At 54.0% G+C, this 18,084-nt stretch overlaps 3 protein-coding genes across 10 annotated transcripts in view; 2 read left to right on the top strand and 1 right to left on the bottom strand.

Moving 5' to 3' along the window:
• HDGF (heparin binding growth factor) lies at positions 1-11,064 on the top strand. 3 transcript variants are annotated; one of them, XM_032260671.1, is made up of 6 exons: positions 1-220; positions 7,835-7,911; positions 8,062-8,200; positions 8,845-9,030; positions 9,312-9,538; positions 9,713-11,064. In XM_032260671.1, the coding sequence occupies exons 1-6, from the start codon at positions 86-88 to the stop codon at positions 9,717-9,719; spliced, it is 771 nt and encodes a 256-aa protein (XP_032116562.1). In that variant the 5' UTR covers positions 1-85; the 3' UTR covers positions 9,720-11,064. The 3 variants fall into 3 exon arrangements, with proteins under 3 accessions (XP_032116562.1, XP_032116564.1, XP_032116563.1); XM_032260673.1 differs by having other exon boundaries at positions 215-411; XM_032260672.1 differs by lacking the exon at positions 1-220 and adding an exon at positions 705-1,111.
• Positions 11,065-11,909: 845 nt separating this feature from the next.
• Positions 11,910-15,387, top strand: MRPL24 (mitochondrial ribosomal protein L24). Of its 3 annotated transcripts, none has more exons than XM_032260677.1 (6): positions 11,910-12,004; positions 13,888-14,116; positions 14,199-14,294; positions 14,544-14,647; positions 14,903-15,033; positions 15,158-15,387. In XM_032260677.1, the coding sequence occupies exons 2-6, from the start codon at positions 13,949-13,951 to the stop codon at positions 15,292-15,294; spliced, it is 636 nt and encodes a 211-aa protein (XP_032116568.1). In that variant the 5' UTR covers positions 11,910-12,004; positions 13,888-13,948; the 3' UTR covers positions 15,295-15,387. The 3 variants fall into 3 exon arrangements, with proteins under 3 accessions (XP_032116568.1, XP_032116566.1, XP_032116567.1); XM_032260675.1 differs by lacking the exon at positions 11,910-12,004 and adding an exon at positions 12,033-12,131; XM_032260676.1 differs by lacking the exon at positions 11,910-12,004 and adding an exon at positions 12,068-12,186.
• Positions 15,388-15,729: 342 nt separating this feature from the next.
• RRNAD1 (ribosomal RNA adenine dimethylase domain containing 1) overlaps positions 15,730-18,084 on the bottom strand; it is a 9,237-nt gene continuing 6,882 nt past the window's right edge. For 3 of the 4 annotated variants that reach the window (XM_032260666.1, XM_032260668.1, XM_032260669.1), the window contains 2 exons: positions 17,062-17,246; positions 15,730-16,072 (listed from right to left, as the gene is read on the bottom strand). In XM_032260666.1, coding sequence (XP_032116557.1) covers positions 15,924-16,072; positions 17,062-17,246 — 334 coding nt within the window. In that variant the 3' untranslated portion in view covers positions 15,730-15,923. The remainder of the gene's footprint in view (positions 16,073-17,061; positions 17,247-18,084) is intronic. The other variant, XM_032260667.1, reaches the window with a different exon arrangement.

The following is an 18,084-nucleotide window of genomic DNA, read 5'->3' as shown; positions in this document are numbered from 1 at the left end:
GAGAAACAAGATCGTCTGAGTAGTGTTTGAGAGGGAGGGAAGGAAAAAACAAAACAAACAAAAACAAATAAAGGAACAAGATCGAATGCACCCAAAAGGTGGCCAATTTGTGCCTCAACTCTTTGGCCATCTCCTGGCTACGAAACTCAAGCCTTTCCTCCTTAGCAAAGGCAGACGTAGGGCTCAAATCCCCGACGTTTCCGGGGCCACCCCACATACGGTAAGCACGGAGAGGTCCAGGGAGGACCCCAGAGCGCGGAGCGGCACGGTGTTCCTTCCTCTCGCCCTGGACACCTAGCACACTGCCAAGAATCCCGGGTGCCCAGTAAATATTCGTGGAGCGAGATGGAGCAGAGGGCAGGCGGACACCGCGTATAGACGTACACACTTAACTGCGCTGGGGCAGCTGTGGTGAGCGCCCAGCGGAGTCGGGGGAGGGGCGGGGGCCGCTCCGTCCAGCCGGGCGCCAGCTCCTCCCGGGCAGGCGGGCACCCACCGACAGCGGGCACACAAAGCCTGCTCGGCGTGCTCGGCGATCGGCTCCTTACGCCTGTGCTGCCACGCGCCGCCAGGCGGCTCCAGGTTGGGCGCTGGGCCGTGGCAAGCCCTGGGCGTCAAGAAGCTGCACGCATCAAACTGCCGCGGGAGGGAGCGCGAGGCGCGGGCGGGGGGGGAGAGGAGGAGGAGTGGGCCCGGGAGGAGGGAGGAGAAGGAGGAGTGGGGACCGGGCGGGGGGTGGAGGAAGAGGCCTCGCGCAGAGGAGGGAGCAATTGAATTTCAAACACAAACAACTGCACGAGCGCGCACCCACCGGGCCGGAGCTTTGCCCCGATCCGCGCCCGCCCCGTCCGTGCGGCGCGCGGGCGGAGACGCCGTGGCCGCGCCGGAGCTCGGGCCGGGGGCCACCATCGAGGCGGGGGCCGCGCGAGGGCCGAAGCGGAGCGGCGCAGCCACCGCCGCACGCGCAAACTTGGGCTCGCGCTTCCCGGCCCGGCGCGGAGCCCGGGGCGCCCGGAGCCCCGCCATGTCGCGATCCAACCGGCAGAAGGAGTACAAATGCGGGGACCTGGTGTTCGCCAAGATGAAGGGTTACCCACACTGGCCGGCCCGGGTGAGCAGCGCGGCCCGCAGCCCCCTAACCCCCGCGGGCTTGGGTTGCATAACACCGGGAAGGGCACGAGCGCTCCGCGCGGAGCGGGCAGAGGTGGGGGCAGGGGGCTCGTGGGTCTCTGACTCTTTCCCAGTCGCTTCCAAGCCCACCCGCTGGTTATATAATGGTGGAGGCGGACGGGGGTGGGGGTAGGCACCTGGCGGGCACGGCGTCCGCGCGTAGAGGCGTGTGCGCGGCATGGGGATCCGAGGGCGCGGGTCACTTCCCGGCCTCAGGCTCCGCGTGCTCAGTTCCGCCCCCAGCCCCCATACTCCCAGAGGTTTCGAGCGCGAAGTCTGGCTTTGGGCCAGTCATGTTATTCCTTCCCCCGACCCCAGGCGCTGCCGCCACCCTCTTAAAACCCCCTTAGAGATCCCCAGTTTCTTCGTTGATCGTCGTTCCTAGTTCAAACTCTTCTGTTCCTGGATAAATTGTTTAGAAGTATCCCAACCCGGAGAGGGCTAGATGGAGGCGAGGCGGAGTTCGCTTCTAGGAAACTTTGGTTTGGGGCATCTTTAAGAGGTCTAAAGTTGGGAAGGTCGAAGGATCGTTGACGGCGGCGTAAGAGGGGATCTACCTGGCTTGGAATTATCCGTCAGAACCCATCAGCCCTCAGCTCCACAGAAACATTCTTCCATATGCTGCCAACTCAAATTTGGGATTGAGGTGGCAGGCTCCCTTGTGGTATTAGGAAGTCCAGTCCAGACTGCCTTTTAGTAGGGACTGGGGGAGCCCCAGTTCCTTCCCCCGCTCAGATGTGAAGATCTGTCGCCAGAACGGCCCCAGTCTCTGCCATGTGGTTGATTCAGCCTGCCAGTATAAGCTCCCCCACAACCCCAGCACCTGGCCAGGTGGGAGGGTGGGGCGCCACAGCCAAGCCTGGTGTGCTCATCATGTTTTCCCTAAGGACTGAGACAGGTTAAGTAAGGAGGATGGGAGGTTGCCAGTTGCTGGAGGAAAGCGGGGTGGGCAATGCATTTGGCAACTTAAAGTTGGTGTAGAGGGGCCTTTGGTTTTAGGTGAGGGCATGACTCCGTCCCTAGAGTGTAGGACTCCTGTAGAGTGAAATCCAAGGGCAGAGAGACTACCGTATGGATTTCGGGTGCTCTTCTCAGGGTGTCTGTCTCTCTGGCCCAGGCACTGTTCTGAGCTTAGGAAACTGTCCCAGGCACATTCAGGGTATCAGGCCAACTTTGGGGCCACTCTGAGAAAACTCAGAGACCCTTCCTCGCTCTGTACCCACTCCTCAGGAGGGTGCTTGATCCCATGTGTCTTGAGCTCCCGGTTCCCTGAAACTTTCAGATGGAGCAAATGAGGACCGGCCTCTGTTAATGGGAGTGAAATACAGAGAGAAGCAGGACTCTCCCAGCTTCCAAGGTCTCCTGAGGGGCTGGGGAAGGGGGCCAGTATGAGGAAGCAGCCACAGAGAGCCTTCTGTGTGCACGTATGTGTGTGGCCTGCGAACACTCGTGTACTTTACCCTGCACCCTTTGACCCAACTGGCTTCTTGGCCCAGATGCCAAGGTCCTGGTGGGCAGGGCAAGGACTGAACCCTTGTCTCTACTGTTCCTACCTCTTGAGGGTGGGACAAAGTCCAGAGGCTGGAATAAGCCCTGGGGAGGGGTATTAGCTGGAATATGTGTTGCAGGGAACCCCTTGTGCATCCCATAAGATAGAAATGGGGTAGGGACACAGAAGGACCCACACTGGCCCCTGTGAGAAAGACCTCAAGTGTCTGGTGGCCTTTAGAGTAAGGGCAGTGCCTGGGACTAGGGATGCCATCCATTTCCTCTCCACTTTGGGCCTCCAGGACAGAAGGGAAGGACACGGGAGGCAGCGTTTCTTCCTCTGTTGAGGCCTGGACCTTTCAGATAAAGTTAGAACTGGGGTAGGGAGATCAGACTGGATCTCAAAGAGATAGGGCCTCACAGTTTGCCTGCCTCTGGCTTCTGATGGTGATACTTGTGGGGATGGCTACACCCAAGGCTGTTACCTCCCAGACACAGTCCCCTTGTACTCCAAAAGAACAGACACATCTGAGTCTCCTCACCATTCCTTGGACCCTTTCTTAGTCCCTAGAGTGGCAGAGCCTGAGGGGCCCTACTTAAGATGGATGAGAAATAAGAGGGAACCTCATTGACTCCCCCATCTCGTAGGCCAGATCTTCAGCCATAAAGATCCCATGTGGATCTTTCCTTCCTCAGTCCCTGCTGCTGGGGAGGATGGGTGATTCTGGGTGAGACTAGAAGGGCCCAGTGCTTGAGAGCCCAGCCAGAGAGACCACGTGATAGGCAGGACCTGCCTGGAAGGATGATGTGACTCCATCTTAACCTTCTCCTTTCCCTCTTCCTTCTGCCTAACTTCCTGGGGGATCTCCAAGTACTTAACGATTAACCTCCAAGACTTCAGGGATTTCTCCCCCATCCCTTCCTCCATTTGCTGCTTCCTGTTTCACAATCCCAGAAAACCTGGGCAGCCAGGACCCCACCCGTCTTTCCTCCCGGTGCCCCTTCCCCCTGCACCTTCTCTTTTCTGCCTCTTGGGCTTGCCACACTTTCCTGGCCCCAACTGTCTCCTGCCCCAGATTTTCCGGTTCCTGGGTCAGGTTGGGCCTCAGCCCTGGGTGTGGTGGTCAGAACCCTGGCTGGCAGCCAGTGTGTGCTGCTGCCTTCCTAAATGCTGGGTCTAAAGTCAGACTAAAGTCTGAGGCTGGGGGAGAGCTGTGCAGTTCTCTTTCCCCAGTCAACCTGAAAACTAAAGATGCCTCTTTGGACCTCAGAGGGTGTCTGTGGCTTGGGAGGCTGAGATTTCATGGGCTTAGGCCTGTCTGATGGAATCAGACAAATGCAAGGCCTGAGAAGTAACTTGCCTGAATCTGGAATGGCTAAGAGGTAGCAGAGTCCCCCTACTGCTGGTTAGTGGAGGGGGTACAGTGGGGTCCCCTGCACTATTTGGCTCCACCCTGACCCCGTTAGCCTTGAATCACTTGTTCTGAGTCACAGCCTGGGTATAAAGGCACTGCCTGGAAGACAGATGTCTGTATTGGGGTACAGGGTTCCCCTGAGACTTCATATCCTCTATGTCTAGGAAGATCCGCCCTCCACTTCCAAATGTAAGAAAGGACATTTCCTTTGTAGCTTGAGGGCTGGAGGTGCCACTGTAGAAGAGATTTCTCCCCCTTTTTTTTTTTTTAAATGGAGTTTCGCTCTTGTTACCCAGGCTGGAGCGAAATGGTGCGATCTCGGCTCACCGCAACCTCCACCTCCTGGGTTCAGGCAATTCTCCTGCCTTAGCCTCCTGAGTAGCTGGAATTACAGGCATGCGCCACCACGCCCAGCTGATTTTTTGTATTTTTAGTAGAGATGGGGGTTTCACCATGTTGACCAGGATGGTCTCGATCTCTTGACCTCGTGATCCACCCACCTCGGCCTCCCAAAGTGCTGGGATTACAGGCGTGAGCCACCGCGCCTGGCGGGATTTCTCCCCTTTTGGGTGAAGGGTTAGGAATTCCATTAAGTGAAAAGAGTATACTTCCCCCGGCCCTTCCCCTACAGGTGCAGACACTCTAGGTGAGAGAGCCAGGTGGTATGACGCTTTGTGGGGAGGTGCCTATCTGCTTAGGCTCCTGTCTTCCTCTCTCTTCCCTCTAGATCCATCCTTTCTGTAGCTAGAAGTCAGCAGGGCTGGCATATCTGGTGTGCCTCATGCTATTTTTAATCCCATTCGTTCTTTTGTTTCTCCCCCACCCCTGGGGCTGGGCAGCTGGTGGCCTCCTGGGTCCCCTGCCACACCATTTAGCAATCTGTCTCTGAGTTTGCTTTCCTTGGGAAGCTTGGATGGCATGAGACCATGACCAGGTAGCTGTTTTGCAGTCTGTGCTTCTGCAAAGAACCTCAGTTCTCCTTATTTCTGACCCTTCACCCAATCCTCCCCTCTTTTACTGAGCCGCAGTTTCTCCTCTTCTGTCACACATTTACTGTGGGCAGCTTAAAGACCTGGCTCAGGTGTGGGTCCTGAAAATGCAGAGCTCTAAGTCCCCTGCTGCACTCCCAGCCTTAGACCCTCAATCCCCACCCCCACCCCTGGTTCTGGGTGTACACAGATCCGTAGGAGAAAGGTCTAGGGAAGGCGTTCGCTGTTATCGTCCTGTGCCTGTCTCCTGGGATCTCCAAGCCCTGGGGGCACTCGTTTTGTTTTCTGCTTCCCCCTCTTAAGAGGAGGGTGGCTAGCTGGTAACAGGATCCAGGTATCCTGGCTGAGGACTGGCCCCTCCACCCCTGCCCCAGGTCCGGCTTCCTGAAAAGGACGCCCCCCCTCCTCCCCGCACCCCCTGTAGTGGTAATCCAGCCCTAGCTGTGGTTTCCAGCACGGCCGGGGACCCAGGTGCCAGACTTCAGGCTTGGGGGTGGGGTGTGTGTTAGTGTCCCCTCCTCCCCAATCCGGAGAGAGGGCCTGGGGGGGGAGGGGCGGTCACATTCCTGGTTGCTGAGTGGCCCTGGGGGCGGGGTTGGGTTGTCATGGCGATGGGGATCATGTTTGTGGGGGGAACTGCGTGCCTTTCCACCCCCTGCTCTCACATCCGACGTCTCCTGGTGGTGGCAAGGGCCCAGTTTGTGCTGGGCCTTCCTGGGGGGAAGGGCTGGACCTCTGTCCCCAGAGGCCACGGGGCAAACGGGGAGGTGCCCAAAAGCCTGAAGATTCCAAGTCTGGAGCAAGATGCCCCTCAGATTCATGCCCAGGGCCCCACCCCCTCTCCTAGGTGTGTCTCAGCGCGTTCCCATCCACCCAGCCTCCCTGTCTCCCCAGGCCCCCAGCTGGGCCCTCTGTCCCTGTCTCTGTGATAATCACCGCCTTGGCCTTTCTGTCTCCTGTCTGCGCCTGGGGCCCCAGTCATCATGGCCACCTGGCCTCTGTCCGGCGGGAAGCCCGGCTGCTGGGGTTGCTGCAAGTGCTGCTGGGAGTTGTAGTCTCCACCCACCCCACCCCCACAGCTCAGCTTCGTCTGGGCTTCCAGGCCTGATCTGGGAAAGGCTGGCAAGGACTCTGCCTCGGGATTCCCTGACCTCAGACCTCTGCACCTCTCATCTTCAGCACAGCGCTCCTCACCACGGGCACACGTGGGGCAGGGGATATAGTCAGGTGATCTGAGTCTGATACCTGGCCCTCAACAACTTGCTGTGTTATTTTGGGCAAATCACTTGCTTTCTGGGCTCAGTTTCCTCATCTGTAAAATGAGAGTTTGACTATGTGCCTTTCAGAGATCCCTAGAAGACTTTTAGGGGATGTTGGATAGGCAGCCCTTTGACCTTAGCCCTACACTTCAGCCAGAGCAGCTTCCTTTTATCTATTTTGTAAATTAATTCAGTAAATCATTGTATACCTACTGTGTGCTAAGCACTGTGCTGCAGATAAAAGTAGAGCTGGTCTCTGACGTTGGCTGGTCTAGTCCAGGATAGTGCACATAGATGTTAATCAAATAATAATATGGATCAGTGTAAAAGAACTGGGAAAGCACTGTAAACAGGATGTGTTAGGAAAGAGTTTTACCTAGGGAGTCAGTCAGACCAGGAGAGGTGGGCAAGCTTTCCAGAGGAGGTAATGGCAGAGCTGAGGCTGGAAGGATGATCAGGAGTGAGTAAGATTAGAGACTGCAAGAACCATGGTCAGAGCAGAAAGGACAGTGTGCTGGGAGAGGCTGATGAAAGCAGACGTGTAGGATGTACCCCGTGCCAAGTTATGGTCATTTCATCCTCACAGCCCTAGAGCGTAAGTGCTATGACTGTCTCCCTTTTACAGATGAGGAAACTGAGGCAGAGAGAGGTTCACTAAGTTGCCCAAAGTCATACAAGTGGGTGCAGAGTTGGGATTCAGATCTTGCCATTGTGGAGAAGAGGTGAACAAGTGGGCCCTAGAGTCCTGGAAAGGTCTTGTAGTAGGATTTTGAAGCAAGGGGAGGAAGTGCTTGGACCAGCATTCCCAAAGGCCCACTCTGGCTGTGCTGTGGAGAATGGATTGTTGGTGGGGGCAAGAATGGAGATCGTGAGAAGAGGTGGTGGTTTGGTTTTGTTTTGTTTGAGACGGAGCCTTGTTCTGTTGTCCAGGCTGGAGTGCAGTGGTGCGATCTCGGCTCACTGCAACCTCTGCCTCCCAGGTTCAAGCGATTCTCCTGCCACAGCCTCCCAAGAGGCTGGGACTATAGGAATGCGCCACCCAGCTAATTTGTGTATTTTTAGTAGAGGCAGCGTTTCACCATGTTGGCCAGGCTGGTCTCAAACTCCTGACCTTGTGATCCGCCTGCCTCGGCCTCCCAAAGGGCTGGAATTACAGGCGTGAGCTGCCACGAGCAGCCTGAGGCAGTGGTTTTCGTCCAGGCAAGAGATGACAGTAGTTGGGCCAAGGTGATGGCAGAGTGACGGGGCTTTGTGGCCAGACATGTTGGAGGCAGAATGGATGCTGTCTGGCTGGTGAAGGAGAGGGAGGGACTTGTGGGTTTCTGTTGGGCTTTCATGTCTGACTTCATTTGAATAAAGTGTCACTGATAAAAATGGTCCAAAAGCCATCTTGCTGACCTCCTTGGTCCCTCTCAGTCTGATTTTACATCAATGTGCCTTGGAGGTCAGCAGCCCTGCCTCAGACTCAGAACCTCAGAACTGTAGCTAACGTCACTCCCTCTTCTCACCCCAGATTGACGAGATGCCTGAAGCTGCCGTGAAATCAACAGCCAACAAATACCAAGTCTTTTTTTTTGGGACCCACGAGACGTGAGTGGAGGCCAAAGGGGCACAGGTTGGGAGGGCCCTGGGAGGACCACTCTGGGGGAAGAGAGGTGGTGTTGGTGCCCCTTTTGAGTCGGGCTGTACAGCTCCGGGGCAGTGAGGGGCTTGAGAGCACAGTCTCCCATCTCTCACCAGGGCATTCTTGGGCCCCAAAGACCTCTTCCCTTACGAGGAATCCAAGGAGAAGTTTGGCAAGCCCAACAAGAGGAAAGGATTCAGCGAGGGGCTGTGGGAGATCGAGAACAACCCTACCGTCAAGGCTTCTGGCTATCAGGTGAGCCACCACCTGCCCCGAAGACCCCCTGGAACGCAGATGTGGCCATGGGCCCGCAGATGATGCTTAGTCTTCAGAAACTGCAGGCCTTTCAGGGTAGGAGCTAATGGGGTGGTGGGGAGGGGGCTTCCTGCAAGAGGGGATAGGGTTGGTCTGTGTGGTATAGTTGTGGTTAGGGACAACTGTGAGACAGCAGTCTAGGGGGCAAGAACAGGATGGAGGCGGTAAGTGGGGACAGGCCTTTGATGGGCCCAGTGTGAGTATAGGACACGGCCTTAACTCTTTCCACGAAGGCTTCCAGGAGGAGGTGCTTGTGAGCCGGGCAGGACGAGGCGGGAGGGTGGGGGGCGGGGGTTGGCGGGGAAAGGGTCCTAGCTCCCTTTGGGAGAAGTTGACCCGAGGTTTTGCCTCCTGCTCCAGCCCTCCCCCCTCCTGCACAGAGCCCTGCCTGCCCGGCCAGTGGGTTTATCCCGGGGCTAATCCGACAGAGGTGGGTCTCAAATCACTCGTGAGACTGGGCACCTGGGTGGGGGCGGGGGAGAGGCGGGAAAAAGAAGGAGTGAGTGGCCGAGGGAGGGGTCTGGGGAGGGGGCCCCAGCGTGGCATCGACTGGTGCCACTCAGCCTGTGCTGTGTCTGCTGCAGTCCTCCCAGAAAAAGAGCTGCGTGGAAGAGCCTGAACCTGAGCCCGAAGCCACAGAGGGCGACAGTGATAAGAAGGGGAATGCAGAGGGCAGCAGCGACGAGGAAGGGAAGCTGGTCATCGACGAGCCAGCCAAGGAGAAGAACGAGAAGGGAGCGCTGAAGAGGAGAGCAGGGGACCTGCTGGAGGTAACTGCTACCTGCCCAGGGCCTGGGTCGCCCTCAGCATTCCCCATGGGGCATCCCACAGGAGCAGGGCTCTGCCTCAGGGGTGCCCAGTCTCAGAGGTAGATCCAGCCTTCAGTCTTGGGGAGTCCCCAGCTGACAAAATGGGACACAGAAGGCATTTCAGCTAGTAGGGCTGGGGAAGGACTGTGGGTGTCAGCTTGGGAAGGCGCCCCAGAGAAGCGGAGTGGGCGGCTGGTGGCCTCCCTCTCCAGCCTCAGCCCTCCTCTGTTGATCCTGCCTAGGACTCTCCTAAACGTCCCAAGGAGGCAGAAAACCCTGAAGGGGAGGAGAAGGAGGCAGCCACCTTGGAGGGTGAGAGGCCCCTTCCTGTGGAGGTGGAAAAAAATAGCACCCCCTCTGAGCCCAGCTCTGGCCGGGGGCCTCCCCAAGAGGAAGAAGAAGAGGAGGAAGAAGAGGAAGAGGCTGCCAAGGAAGATGCTGAGGCCCCAGGCGTCAGAGATCATGAAAGGTGAGTGAGCCCCCTGACCCTTGGCAGCTGGACTGGGGGTGCCTGGCCACTTGGAGAGGAGGAGAAAAAGGGCCCACAGTGGTCAGCCTCGAGGGAGGCGGGGTGGGCACTCCTGGGCACTGGCTGGGGCAAGGCCGCACCACTAACCCTTCTCCCCTCCAACCCCCCTCACAGCCTGTAGCCACCAATGTTTCAAGAGGAGCCCCCACCCTGTTCCTGCTGCTGTCTGGGTGCTACTGGGGAAACTGGCCATGGCCTGCAAACTGGGAACCCCCTTTTCCACCCCAGCCTGCTCTCCTCTTCCACTTACTTTTCCCACTCCAAGCCCAGCCCATGGAGATTGACCTGGATGGAGCAGGCCACTTGGCCCTCAACTGTAGGTCCCCATACTCCTGTGATCTGAGTCAGAGCTGTCTTCTGCTCCCTGGGATGAGATGAGGCCACTGTGTTCCTTCCACGTGGAGCTATTTTCCAGGCTTTTGCTGGGGCCTGGGCCAACTGCTCCCACCTCCTGACAACCTTCTTCCACTGTCCTGGGCATTCTGGACCTCCGGGTTGGGATCAGGGGTAGGAACGGAAAAGATGGAGCATAAACAGCAGGGTGGGCTTGTGGGGCCTGGGAGGGGCAATCCTCAAATGGGGGTGGGGGCAGCACTGGAGCGTGACATCTTCCTGAGCTCCTGTCCCCTGCTACACCCGTTATCCCAGCTGCCTAGATTCAGGGAAAGTGGAACAGCTTATAGGGAAGAGACTCCCTTCCATAAATCCTTGATGGTTGACAACACCCATTTTTCCTTTTGTTGACCCCAAGAGTTGTGGGAGTTGTAGTTGATCATCAAAAGATTTTGGGGCTTCCAAGTTGTTTGGGCCAAGGACCTGAGACCTGAAGGGCTGACTTTACCTATTGGGTGGGAGTGTTGAGCATCTATCCCCCTTTAGATCTCTGAAGCCAGAAATGGGACGCTTGGGAAGACCCCTAGCTGCCTTTTCCCTCTCCACACAGTGCTCAAGGCCAGCTTATAGTCATATATATCACCCAGACATAAAGGAAAAGTCACATTTTTTAGGAAATGTTTTTAATAAAAGAAAATTACAAAAAAAATTTTAAAGACCCCTAACCCTTTGTGTGCTCCCCATTCTGCTCCTTCCTTCCCCATCATTGCCCCCATTTCTGAGGTGCACTGGGAGGCTCCCCTTCTATTTGGAGCTTGATGACTTTCTTTTTGTAGCTGGGGCTTTGGTGTTCCTTCCAGTGTCATTTCTCATCCACATACCCTGACCTGGTCCCCTCAGTGTTGTCACCAGATCCGATTTGTAATCCGCTGAGAGGACAGAGGGAAATAAGTGCCCCCTCCCACCCTTTTCCTAATGATCTCTCTATGCCTCTCTTCAGTCTCTTGTCTCTATTACCCTGACCCCTCTTCCTTGGGCTCTGATGAAAAATTGCTGACTGTAGCTTTGGAAGTTTAGCTCTGAGAACCGTAGATGATTTCAGTTCTAGGAAAATAAAACCCGTTGATTACTAATGATGGATTCTGACTGATTCTTTGGGGGTATATTGGTTAACTGAAGACAGAAAGTGGGTTAAGAGATAAGAGAATGCAGATGATTTCCAAATAATCTCAGATCGAGGTAGAGGTGTCAGCCTCCTCCGTTCTTAGGCGTTTGAAAATCCAAACTTCCACATGTGGGCAGTGTCCTGGAATAAACCACACCATTCATTCTACCCTCCTCTCCAGCCACTGTTTAATGCACCTGGGAGAGTGTTTTTTTAAAAAAGAGTTTGCACAAGAAGTAGGATGTGGGAGGATGCCAGTATCAGCCACAGCCCAAAATGGCCATGAAGTGGGAGTTTGGGGGCTGGTTGTATAAACAACCTCGACCCCAAAGGGCAAGTCAAATAAGAAGATAACCCTTTCTCCTTGCTAATGCCAGGGGTGCCTGCTACTCTTAGCTGGTGATGGGGTGGTAGGGAGAGGGCGTTGGTAGGGTGAAATCCTTCCATTACTCCCGGAGTAAGTGGAATGACTGGCTTAGATCATTTCTGCTTCCTTCCAGATCTGACATTTTCTAACTAGATCGGCTACTAGCATTGGAAGGGCCCACGTTTCATCCCTTCCTCTAGAAAGCCGACGGCAGTTATTGAATCTGCCCTGCCCCCACTCCAGCAGAGAAGGACAGGGAGAACATTGGCTGTAGCCCTGTCTGGAAAGGGCGGCCCTTTGCTTTGAACAGGAAGCCACAACCACCTAGAAAATGGAGCCATCTTCTCTAGAAACTACAATTCCCAGCGGCCTCCACGCAGAGCATGCGCGGGAATGTGCCAGGCGGGCCGGCCTAACCAGCTTGCCTTTCGATTCCCGACATGCTTCACGGTGTGTTTTCGTTTTCCTGATTTCCTACCCCGGCCAAACTTCCTGGTTCCAACTTCGTAGCTGCGGACTACAACTCCCAGCATGCTGAGAGGTAAGATGCGTGGTTGAACTTCCGTTTTACAATTGGACTACATCTCCCAGAAGGTGGACGGGCGTGGCAGGGGAGGGGACGCTGAGGGCACATGTGCTGAGCTCTTGAAGTGCCGCGGAAAGTGGAGGTGAGGGCCGCCCGCCTCAGAGGTATTGCAGTTCCGGGGCTCGTCCGAGAGGCAGGTGCGAAAAGGGCCTATCCTTTTCCCAGGCTGTGGCTGAGTCGCCTCCCCAGGGTTTCTCTGCACTGGAAGTTTGGAGCGGGTGGGTGCTGAAGACAGCTAGGCCTTGGCGATGCCTGGGATGAGGCTGTTGGGGGAAAGCCTTTGGAGCCGTGACCTTCGACCCCATTACATTGCAAGGCGCCTCCAGAACATGCAAGGAAAGCCCCACAGCGGGATGCTCACCAACAGCATCTCCAGATTGTGGAGGGAAAGAAGCGAACGATCTCGGGGGCATGCAAGCTGCTATGGTCTGGGCTGGTTCAGACCTGGCATGACAGGTGAAGGTGATTGCTGCTCCTTGCAGCAATCACGCTGGAGGCTTGGGTTTTAAAATTGGCCCTGCTCCTGCTCCTGCTCCTGTCAAGCTGTAGGAACCAGGGTAGACACTCCGGCTCTCAAGGCCTTGATTTCTTTGTCTGTAAACGGGACTTGATGATGCGTCTGGCAACCTCACTTCCCTCACTGGGCCATATGAAGGCCAAATGCCCGCCGTGAAATTCCCAGCATTAGGTTTGTCATATAGTAGTACTCCCTAAGCATTTGTTCAATCTGAACAGGAACACTTAGGCCAATCAGCATTAATTGAAAATAACAGGGTTTTTTTGTTTGCTTATTTCTTTTTCTGAAAATAACATCAGGCCTTTACAACTGAGAAGTATAAAGAAGAAAAATGACCCAGTATCTCACTGTTCAGATAAACTGCTAATACATATTTTTAAATGCACATGGTTAGAAAATGTAAATGTAAAGGGAAGGAACAAAATGGAATTAACAGACCTCCCAAACAGTTCCCCTTCCCTAAGACAGGTACTTTGCTTTCTTGTTTCCTTTCCATAAATATACCTGTGCTGGAATATATATTTGTATATTTCCCCCGAACGGAGACTACTACTCACGGTATTCTGCACCTTGCTTTGTTAAAATATTTAAAATTTTTTAAATTCATTAAATTATTAAATGGTGGCTCACGCCTGTAATCCCAGCACTTTGGGAGGCCAAGGCGGGCAGATCACGAGGTCAGGAGTTTAACATGGTGAAACCCCATCTCTACTAAAAATGCAAAAATTAGCCAGGTGTGGTGTCGCATGCCTGTAAAGTCCAGCTACTTGGGAGGCTGAGGCAGGAGAATCGCTTGAACCCAGGAGGTAGAGGTTGCATTGAGCAGAGATGGCACCACTGCACTCCAGCCTGGGGGCTACAGCAAGACTCCATCTCGAATAATAATAATAACTTAAATGGCACAACCCTGTAAATCTTTATGGATGATGAAACTGAAGCTCAAAAGTTAAGTTTCAGGCTGGGCATAGTGGCTCACCCCTGTAATCCCAGCACTCTCGGAGGCCAAGGCAGATGGATCACCTGAGGTCAGGAGTTTGAGACCAGCCTGGCCAACATGGTGAAACCCTGTCTCTACTAAAAATACAAAAAAAAAAAATCCAAAAAATTAGTTGGTCATGGTGGCACATGCCTGTAATCCTAGCTACTTGGGAAGCCAACATAGGAGAACCACTTGAAACCCGGAGGTGGAGGTTGCGGTGAGCCAAGATCGCACCACTGCACTCCAGCCTGGGCAACAAAGAGCAAAACTCCATCTCAAAAAAAAAAAAAAAATGTTTCTTCCCTTGTCTCTTTGCTCCCCTGTTTCTATCCATCTACCTAGAACTGACAAGGAAGATTTCTGAGCCTTTTGCTGGCAAAGGGATTTCTTACACCCTCCAGCCATGCGTCTTTCTGCCCTTCTGGCCTTGGCATCCAAGGTCACTCTGCCCCCTGGTTACCGCCATGGGAGGAGCCGCCAAGGCTCCCTGGCAGACAAGAGGAGCAGGCAGCGCCCAGTGGTTGTGGAACCCATCTCTGATGAAGACTGGCATCTGTTCTGTGGGGACGTGGTAAGAGCCTCATACGGGGGTAGAGTGATGGGGAGCCTCCTGGGCAAGGATCCCCCTCCCTAACCTTCGTATCTTCCCACAGGTGGAGATCCTAGAAGGCAAGGATGCTGGGAAGCAGGGCAAAGTGGTTCAAGTTAACCGGCAGGAAAACTGGGTGGTTGTGGAAGGGCTGAACACAGTAAGTAAAGAGGATGGGGATGCTTGGGAAGCCTGTCCCATCTGGCCCTCTCCATTCAGAGCAGCACAGGGTGGCAGGAGGCTGCCTGAGGGGATGGTGGCACTACTGAAACTTTTACTTTTCAACTTAGGGTGAATGTGCTGAGTAGCAAGGGCAAACCCGTTTCACACCCTTTGCTGACACTCCCCTCTTTATTTATTTATTTATTTTTTATTTTATTTTATTTTGACACTCCTGTCTCTTGAACAGTATTACCGCTACGTTGGCAGGACCCAGTATTCCCGGGGAACCATGATCCCTAATGAAGCCCCCTTGCTCTACCGCCAGGTCAAACTTGTGGATCCTATGGACAGGCAAGCAATGGGGCTCTGGGCAGAGGGTTTCTCACCCTCTGGGTCCACAAAATACTGTACAATGGGAATGGTGGGTTGGATGCTCTAGAAATTGAGAGGGGCCATCTCATGGACATGACTCCCTGTGGGTAACCCCAACCCCGAGGCGGAGAAACATGGTGGTAACCCTAGTGTTCTGAACTATTGACTGCTTTTGGATTAGAGGACGGCAGGAAACCTGACTCATAGGCCAGGCTCACCTCTTCTATCCACCAGGAAACCCACTGAGATCCAGTGGAGATTTACTGAAGCAGGAGAGCGGGTACGAGTGTCCACACGATCAGGGAGAATCATCCCTAAACCCGAATTTCCCAGAGCTGATGGCATCATCCCTGAAACGTGGACCGGTGAGAGCGAGGGGCGGGAAGGTCCAGGGCAGGAAAGTCCAGGGGGTTGCTAGGAGTGAAAGTAGGGGATGTTAATGAAAGTGGGCAAGCCCTCCTACTCATCTCCTTTCCTCTGACTTAACAGATGGTCCCAAAGACACATCAGTGGAAGATGCTTTAGAAAGAACCTACGTGCCCAGTCTAAAGACACTGCAGGAGGAGGTGATGGAGGCCATGGGGATCGTGGAGACCCGGAAACACAAGAAGGTCTATTGGTATTGAGCCTGGGGAGAGCAGCTCCTCTCCCACTCTGTCCCAGCCTTGAAGGCTGAGGCACCCCTTTTTCAAATGCCAATAAAGAACTGTTTATGAGTCTTTCTGTGTACAGCTGCTGTCTCTGGTAGAATGGTACTAATCCCAGCACACTCTCAGGGACTGAAGGGAAGGAGCGTCTTTCCTGAGTTTATGACAGAACCTGGATGGAAGTTAGCCAGCCTTAAGGCAGCCCTCCAAAGGGGCAGAGCCTGCAGATTCTGGGTTGGAGGTCAAAGTCAGTAAGAGAAGTCCCCTCCATGGAGATCTGTGAGTAACAGAAACTGTCACCTACACCACCTACCAGGGAGGGCAGTGGGGAGTGGTCTGTGAGTCCTAACTGTAGCATCCCTGCAGCAGTGCCATAGGGAGGGTGTGCATTTCCTTTTATCTACCTACAGAAATGGGAAGGAAACAAAGATTTCCAATTTTTAATAAATTAAAACTTTACACTGTATTACATAATTCATGGAGGGAAAGAAAAGGGATGGAACTGAAGGTTTGTGGGGAACCAGGCTTCAGGACAATGCAGGATGCTGGTTCTCTGGGTGAGGTGTACTCTGCCACACTGTGCAGATGATGGGGTCTGAGATGTATCCTCAGGCTGCATCAGCTGTCTTCAGTCTCCAGAACAGAGAAAGCCTGACCCAGGGGCATCTTGGTGGCCACCAGAACCAGGTTTCTGGGAGAGAGTTCAGGACTGAAGATGGGCAGGAGCTCAGCATGGAAGCCTGGGAGAAAGGAAGGGCTGAATCAGAGGGGGAAAAATGAACCAAACTCATTCAGCCTCTTCTGCCCAGGCCTGTAGGTATAGTCCCTTTTCCCCATGGGAGAGGATCCAGTGGGGCTAAGAAGACCCGTTCTCCATAAGGAACACAGGTTCCCAAGGCAATGACTTGGGAGGCAGTCCTCTTGCATTGTAGGTCCTCAGTGCCTGGGAAGCTTGCTTAACACGCGCACCTTAGGGAGGCTCACCAGAGGCTGATTTGGTAGGAATCTTAATTTTTTTTGAGATGGAGTTTCTGTTGCCCAGGCTGGAGTGCAGTAGTGCAATCTCAGCTCATTGCAACCTACGCCTCCCAGGTTCAAGCCATTTTCTTGCCTCAGACACCCGAACAGCTGGGACTACAGGCATGTTCCACCACCCCTAATTTTTGTATTTTCAATAGAGATGGGGTTTCACAATGGCTGGCTTCGAACTCCTAACCTCAAGTGATCTACCCACCCTGGCCTCCCAAAGTGCTGGGATTGTAGGCATGAGCCACTACACCTGGTCTAGATTCTTTTTTTTTTTTTTTTTGAGACGGAGTTTCGCTCTTGTTACCCAGGCTGGAGTGCAATGGCGCGATCTCGGCTCACCGCAACCTCCGCCTCCTGGGTTCAGGCAATTCTCCTGCCTCAGCCTCCTGAGTCGCTGGGACTACAGGCACGCGCCACCATGCCCAGCTAATTTTTCGTAGTTTTAGTAGAGACGGGGTTTCACCATGTTGACCAGGATGGTCTCGATCTCTTGACCTCGTGATCCACCCGCCTTGGCCTCCCAAAGTGCTGGGATTACAGGCTTGAGCCACCGCGCCCGGCCTAGATTCTTAATTTTAACAAATCCCCTACTCCCAACCCACTAGTGACTCAAAGGTGGGGTCAAAGAATCACAACAGTGATCAGCTGGGCCAGCTGAGACGTAGAGAAGGAGCCCCACAACTCCAACCCTGTGTCCCTGCTGTAGGCCACCCTTACCCTGCTCCTGTAGGTACAGCAACCGGTCCAGTAGAATAAGCGTCTCCACCAGTGGGGCTAGCAGTAAGGCCAGGCTGAAGAAGGCCACCACACGGTTCTCCTGGGCCTGGTGGGCCTGAAGGGCAGCCAGATTCAGTGGCAGCTGGGGGTCCAGCCCCACTCGCTGTAGCCCCCGCTGCACATATCTGTGGGATCAGTCACATTCAGTATTCAGTTTGGTTTTAAGAACTGTCACTTCTCACTTAAACTTTGCTTGTTCCTACTTCAATTCCAACTTTGTTTTGTCTTCTACCCTAATATGCGTTTTCATGTATACATGTTTGTTTGTCTGTTTGTTTGGAGACAGAGTTTCGCTCTGTTGCCAAGGCTGGAGTGCAATGGCACGATTTCAGCTCACTGCAACGTCTGCCTCCCTGGTTCAAGCAATTCTCCCTGCCTCAGTCTCCCAAGTAGCTAGGATTACAGGCACCCACCACCACCCCTGGCTAATTTTTTTTTTTTTTTTTTTTGGTATTTTTAGTAGAGATGGGGTTTCACCATATGGGGGAGGCGGGTCTTAACTCCTGACCTGAGGTGATCCACCCACCTCGACCTCCCAAATTGCTGGGATTAGAGGCGTGAGCCACCATGCCTGGCCGTATACATGTATTTTTAAGACAGGGTCTTGCTGTCAACCAAGCTGGAGAGCAGCAGTGGGATCATAACTCACTGCAGCCTCACATACCTCAATCCTCCCACCTCAGCCTCCCAAGCAGCTGGGTCTACAGGTATGAGCTACCATGCCTGCCTACTCGTTTTGTATAGACAAGGTCTCTCTACATTGCCCAGGCTGGTCTCTAACTCCCAGCCCCAAACAATCCTCCTGCCTTGGCCTCCCAAAGTGCTGAGATTACAGGCATGAGCCACCATACCTGGCCATGCATTTTTTAATGTTTCTCGAGCTGTGAGCTGTCTGTCCAAAAGCAAATTTATTTATTTATTTATTTATTTATTTATTTAATTTTTAATTTATTTTTTTTTTTT

Source organism: Sapajus apella, unplaced genomic scaffold, assembly GCF_009761245.1.
Source record: "Sapajus apella isolate SASKATOON/1434 unplaced genomic scaffold, GSC_monkey_1.0 scaffold119, whole genome shotgun sequence".
Classification (NCBI taxonomy): Eukaryota; Metazoa; Chordata; class Mammalia; order Primates; family Cebidae; genus Sapajus; species Sapajus apella.
This window is presented reverse-complemented; position numbering and strand designations above follow the sequence as displayed.

What these genes read in the sequence shown, in the direction of transcription:
- HDGF (XM_032260671.1), top strand. Translation starts at nt 86, where the DNA reads ATGCACCCAAAAGGTGGCCAATTTGTGCCTCAACTCTTTGGCCATCTC. An exon ending in CCGGGGCCACCCCACATACG is followed by an intron (nt 221 to 7,834) that starts GTAAGCACGGAG and finishes TTCTCACCCCAG; the next exon opens with ATTGACGAGATGCCTGAAGC. An exon ending in GAGCAGGGGACCTGCTGGAG is followed by an intron (nt 9,031 to 9,311) that starts GTAACTGCTACC and finishes GATCCTGCCTAG; the next exon opens with GACTCTCCTAAACGTCCCAA.
- MRPL24 (XM_032260677.1), top strand. Translation starts at nt 13,949, where the DNA reads ATGCGTCTTTCTGCCCTTCTGGCCTTGGCATCCAAGGTCACTCTGCCC. An exon ending in TTGTGGAAGGGCTGAACACA is followed by an intron (nt 14,295 to 14,543) that starts GTAAGTAAAGAG and finishes TCTCTTGAACAG; the next exon opens with TATTACCGCTACGTTGGCAG. An exon ending in CTTGTGGATCCTATGGACAG is followed by an intron (nt 14,648 to 14,902) that starts GCAAGCAATGGG and finishes TCTATCCACCAG; the next exon opens with GAAACCCACTGAGATCCAGT.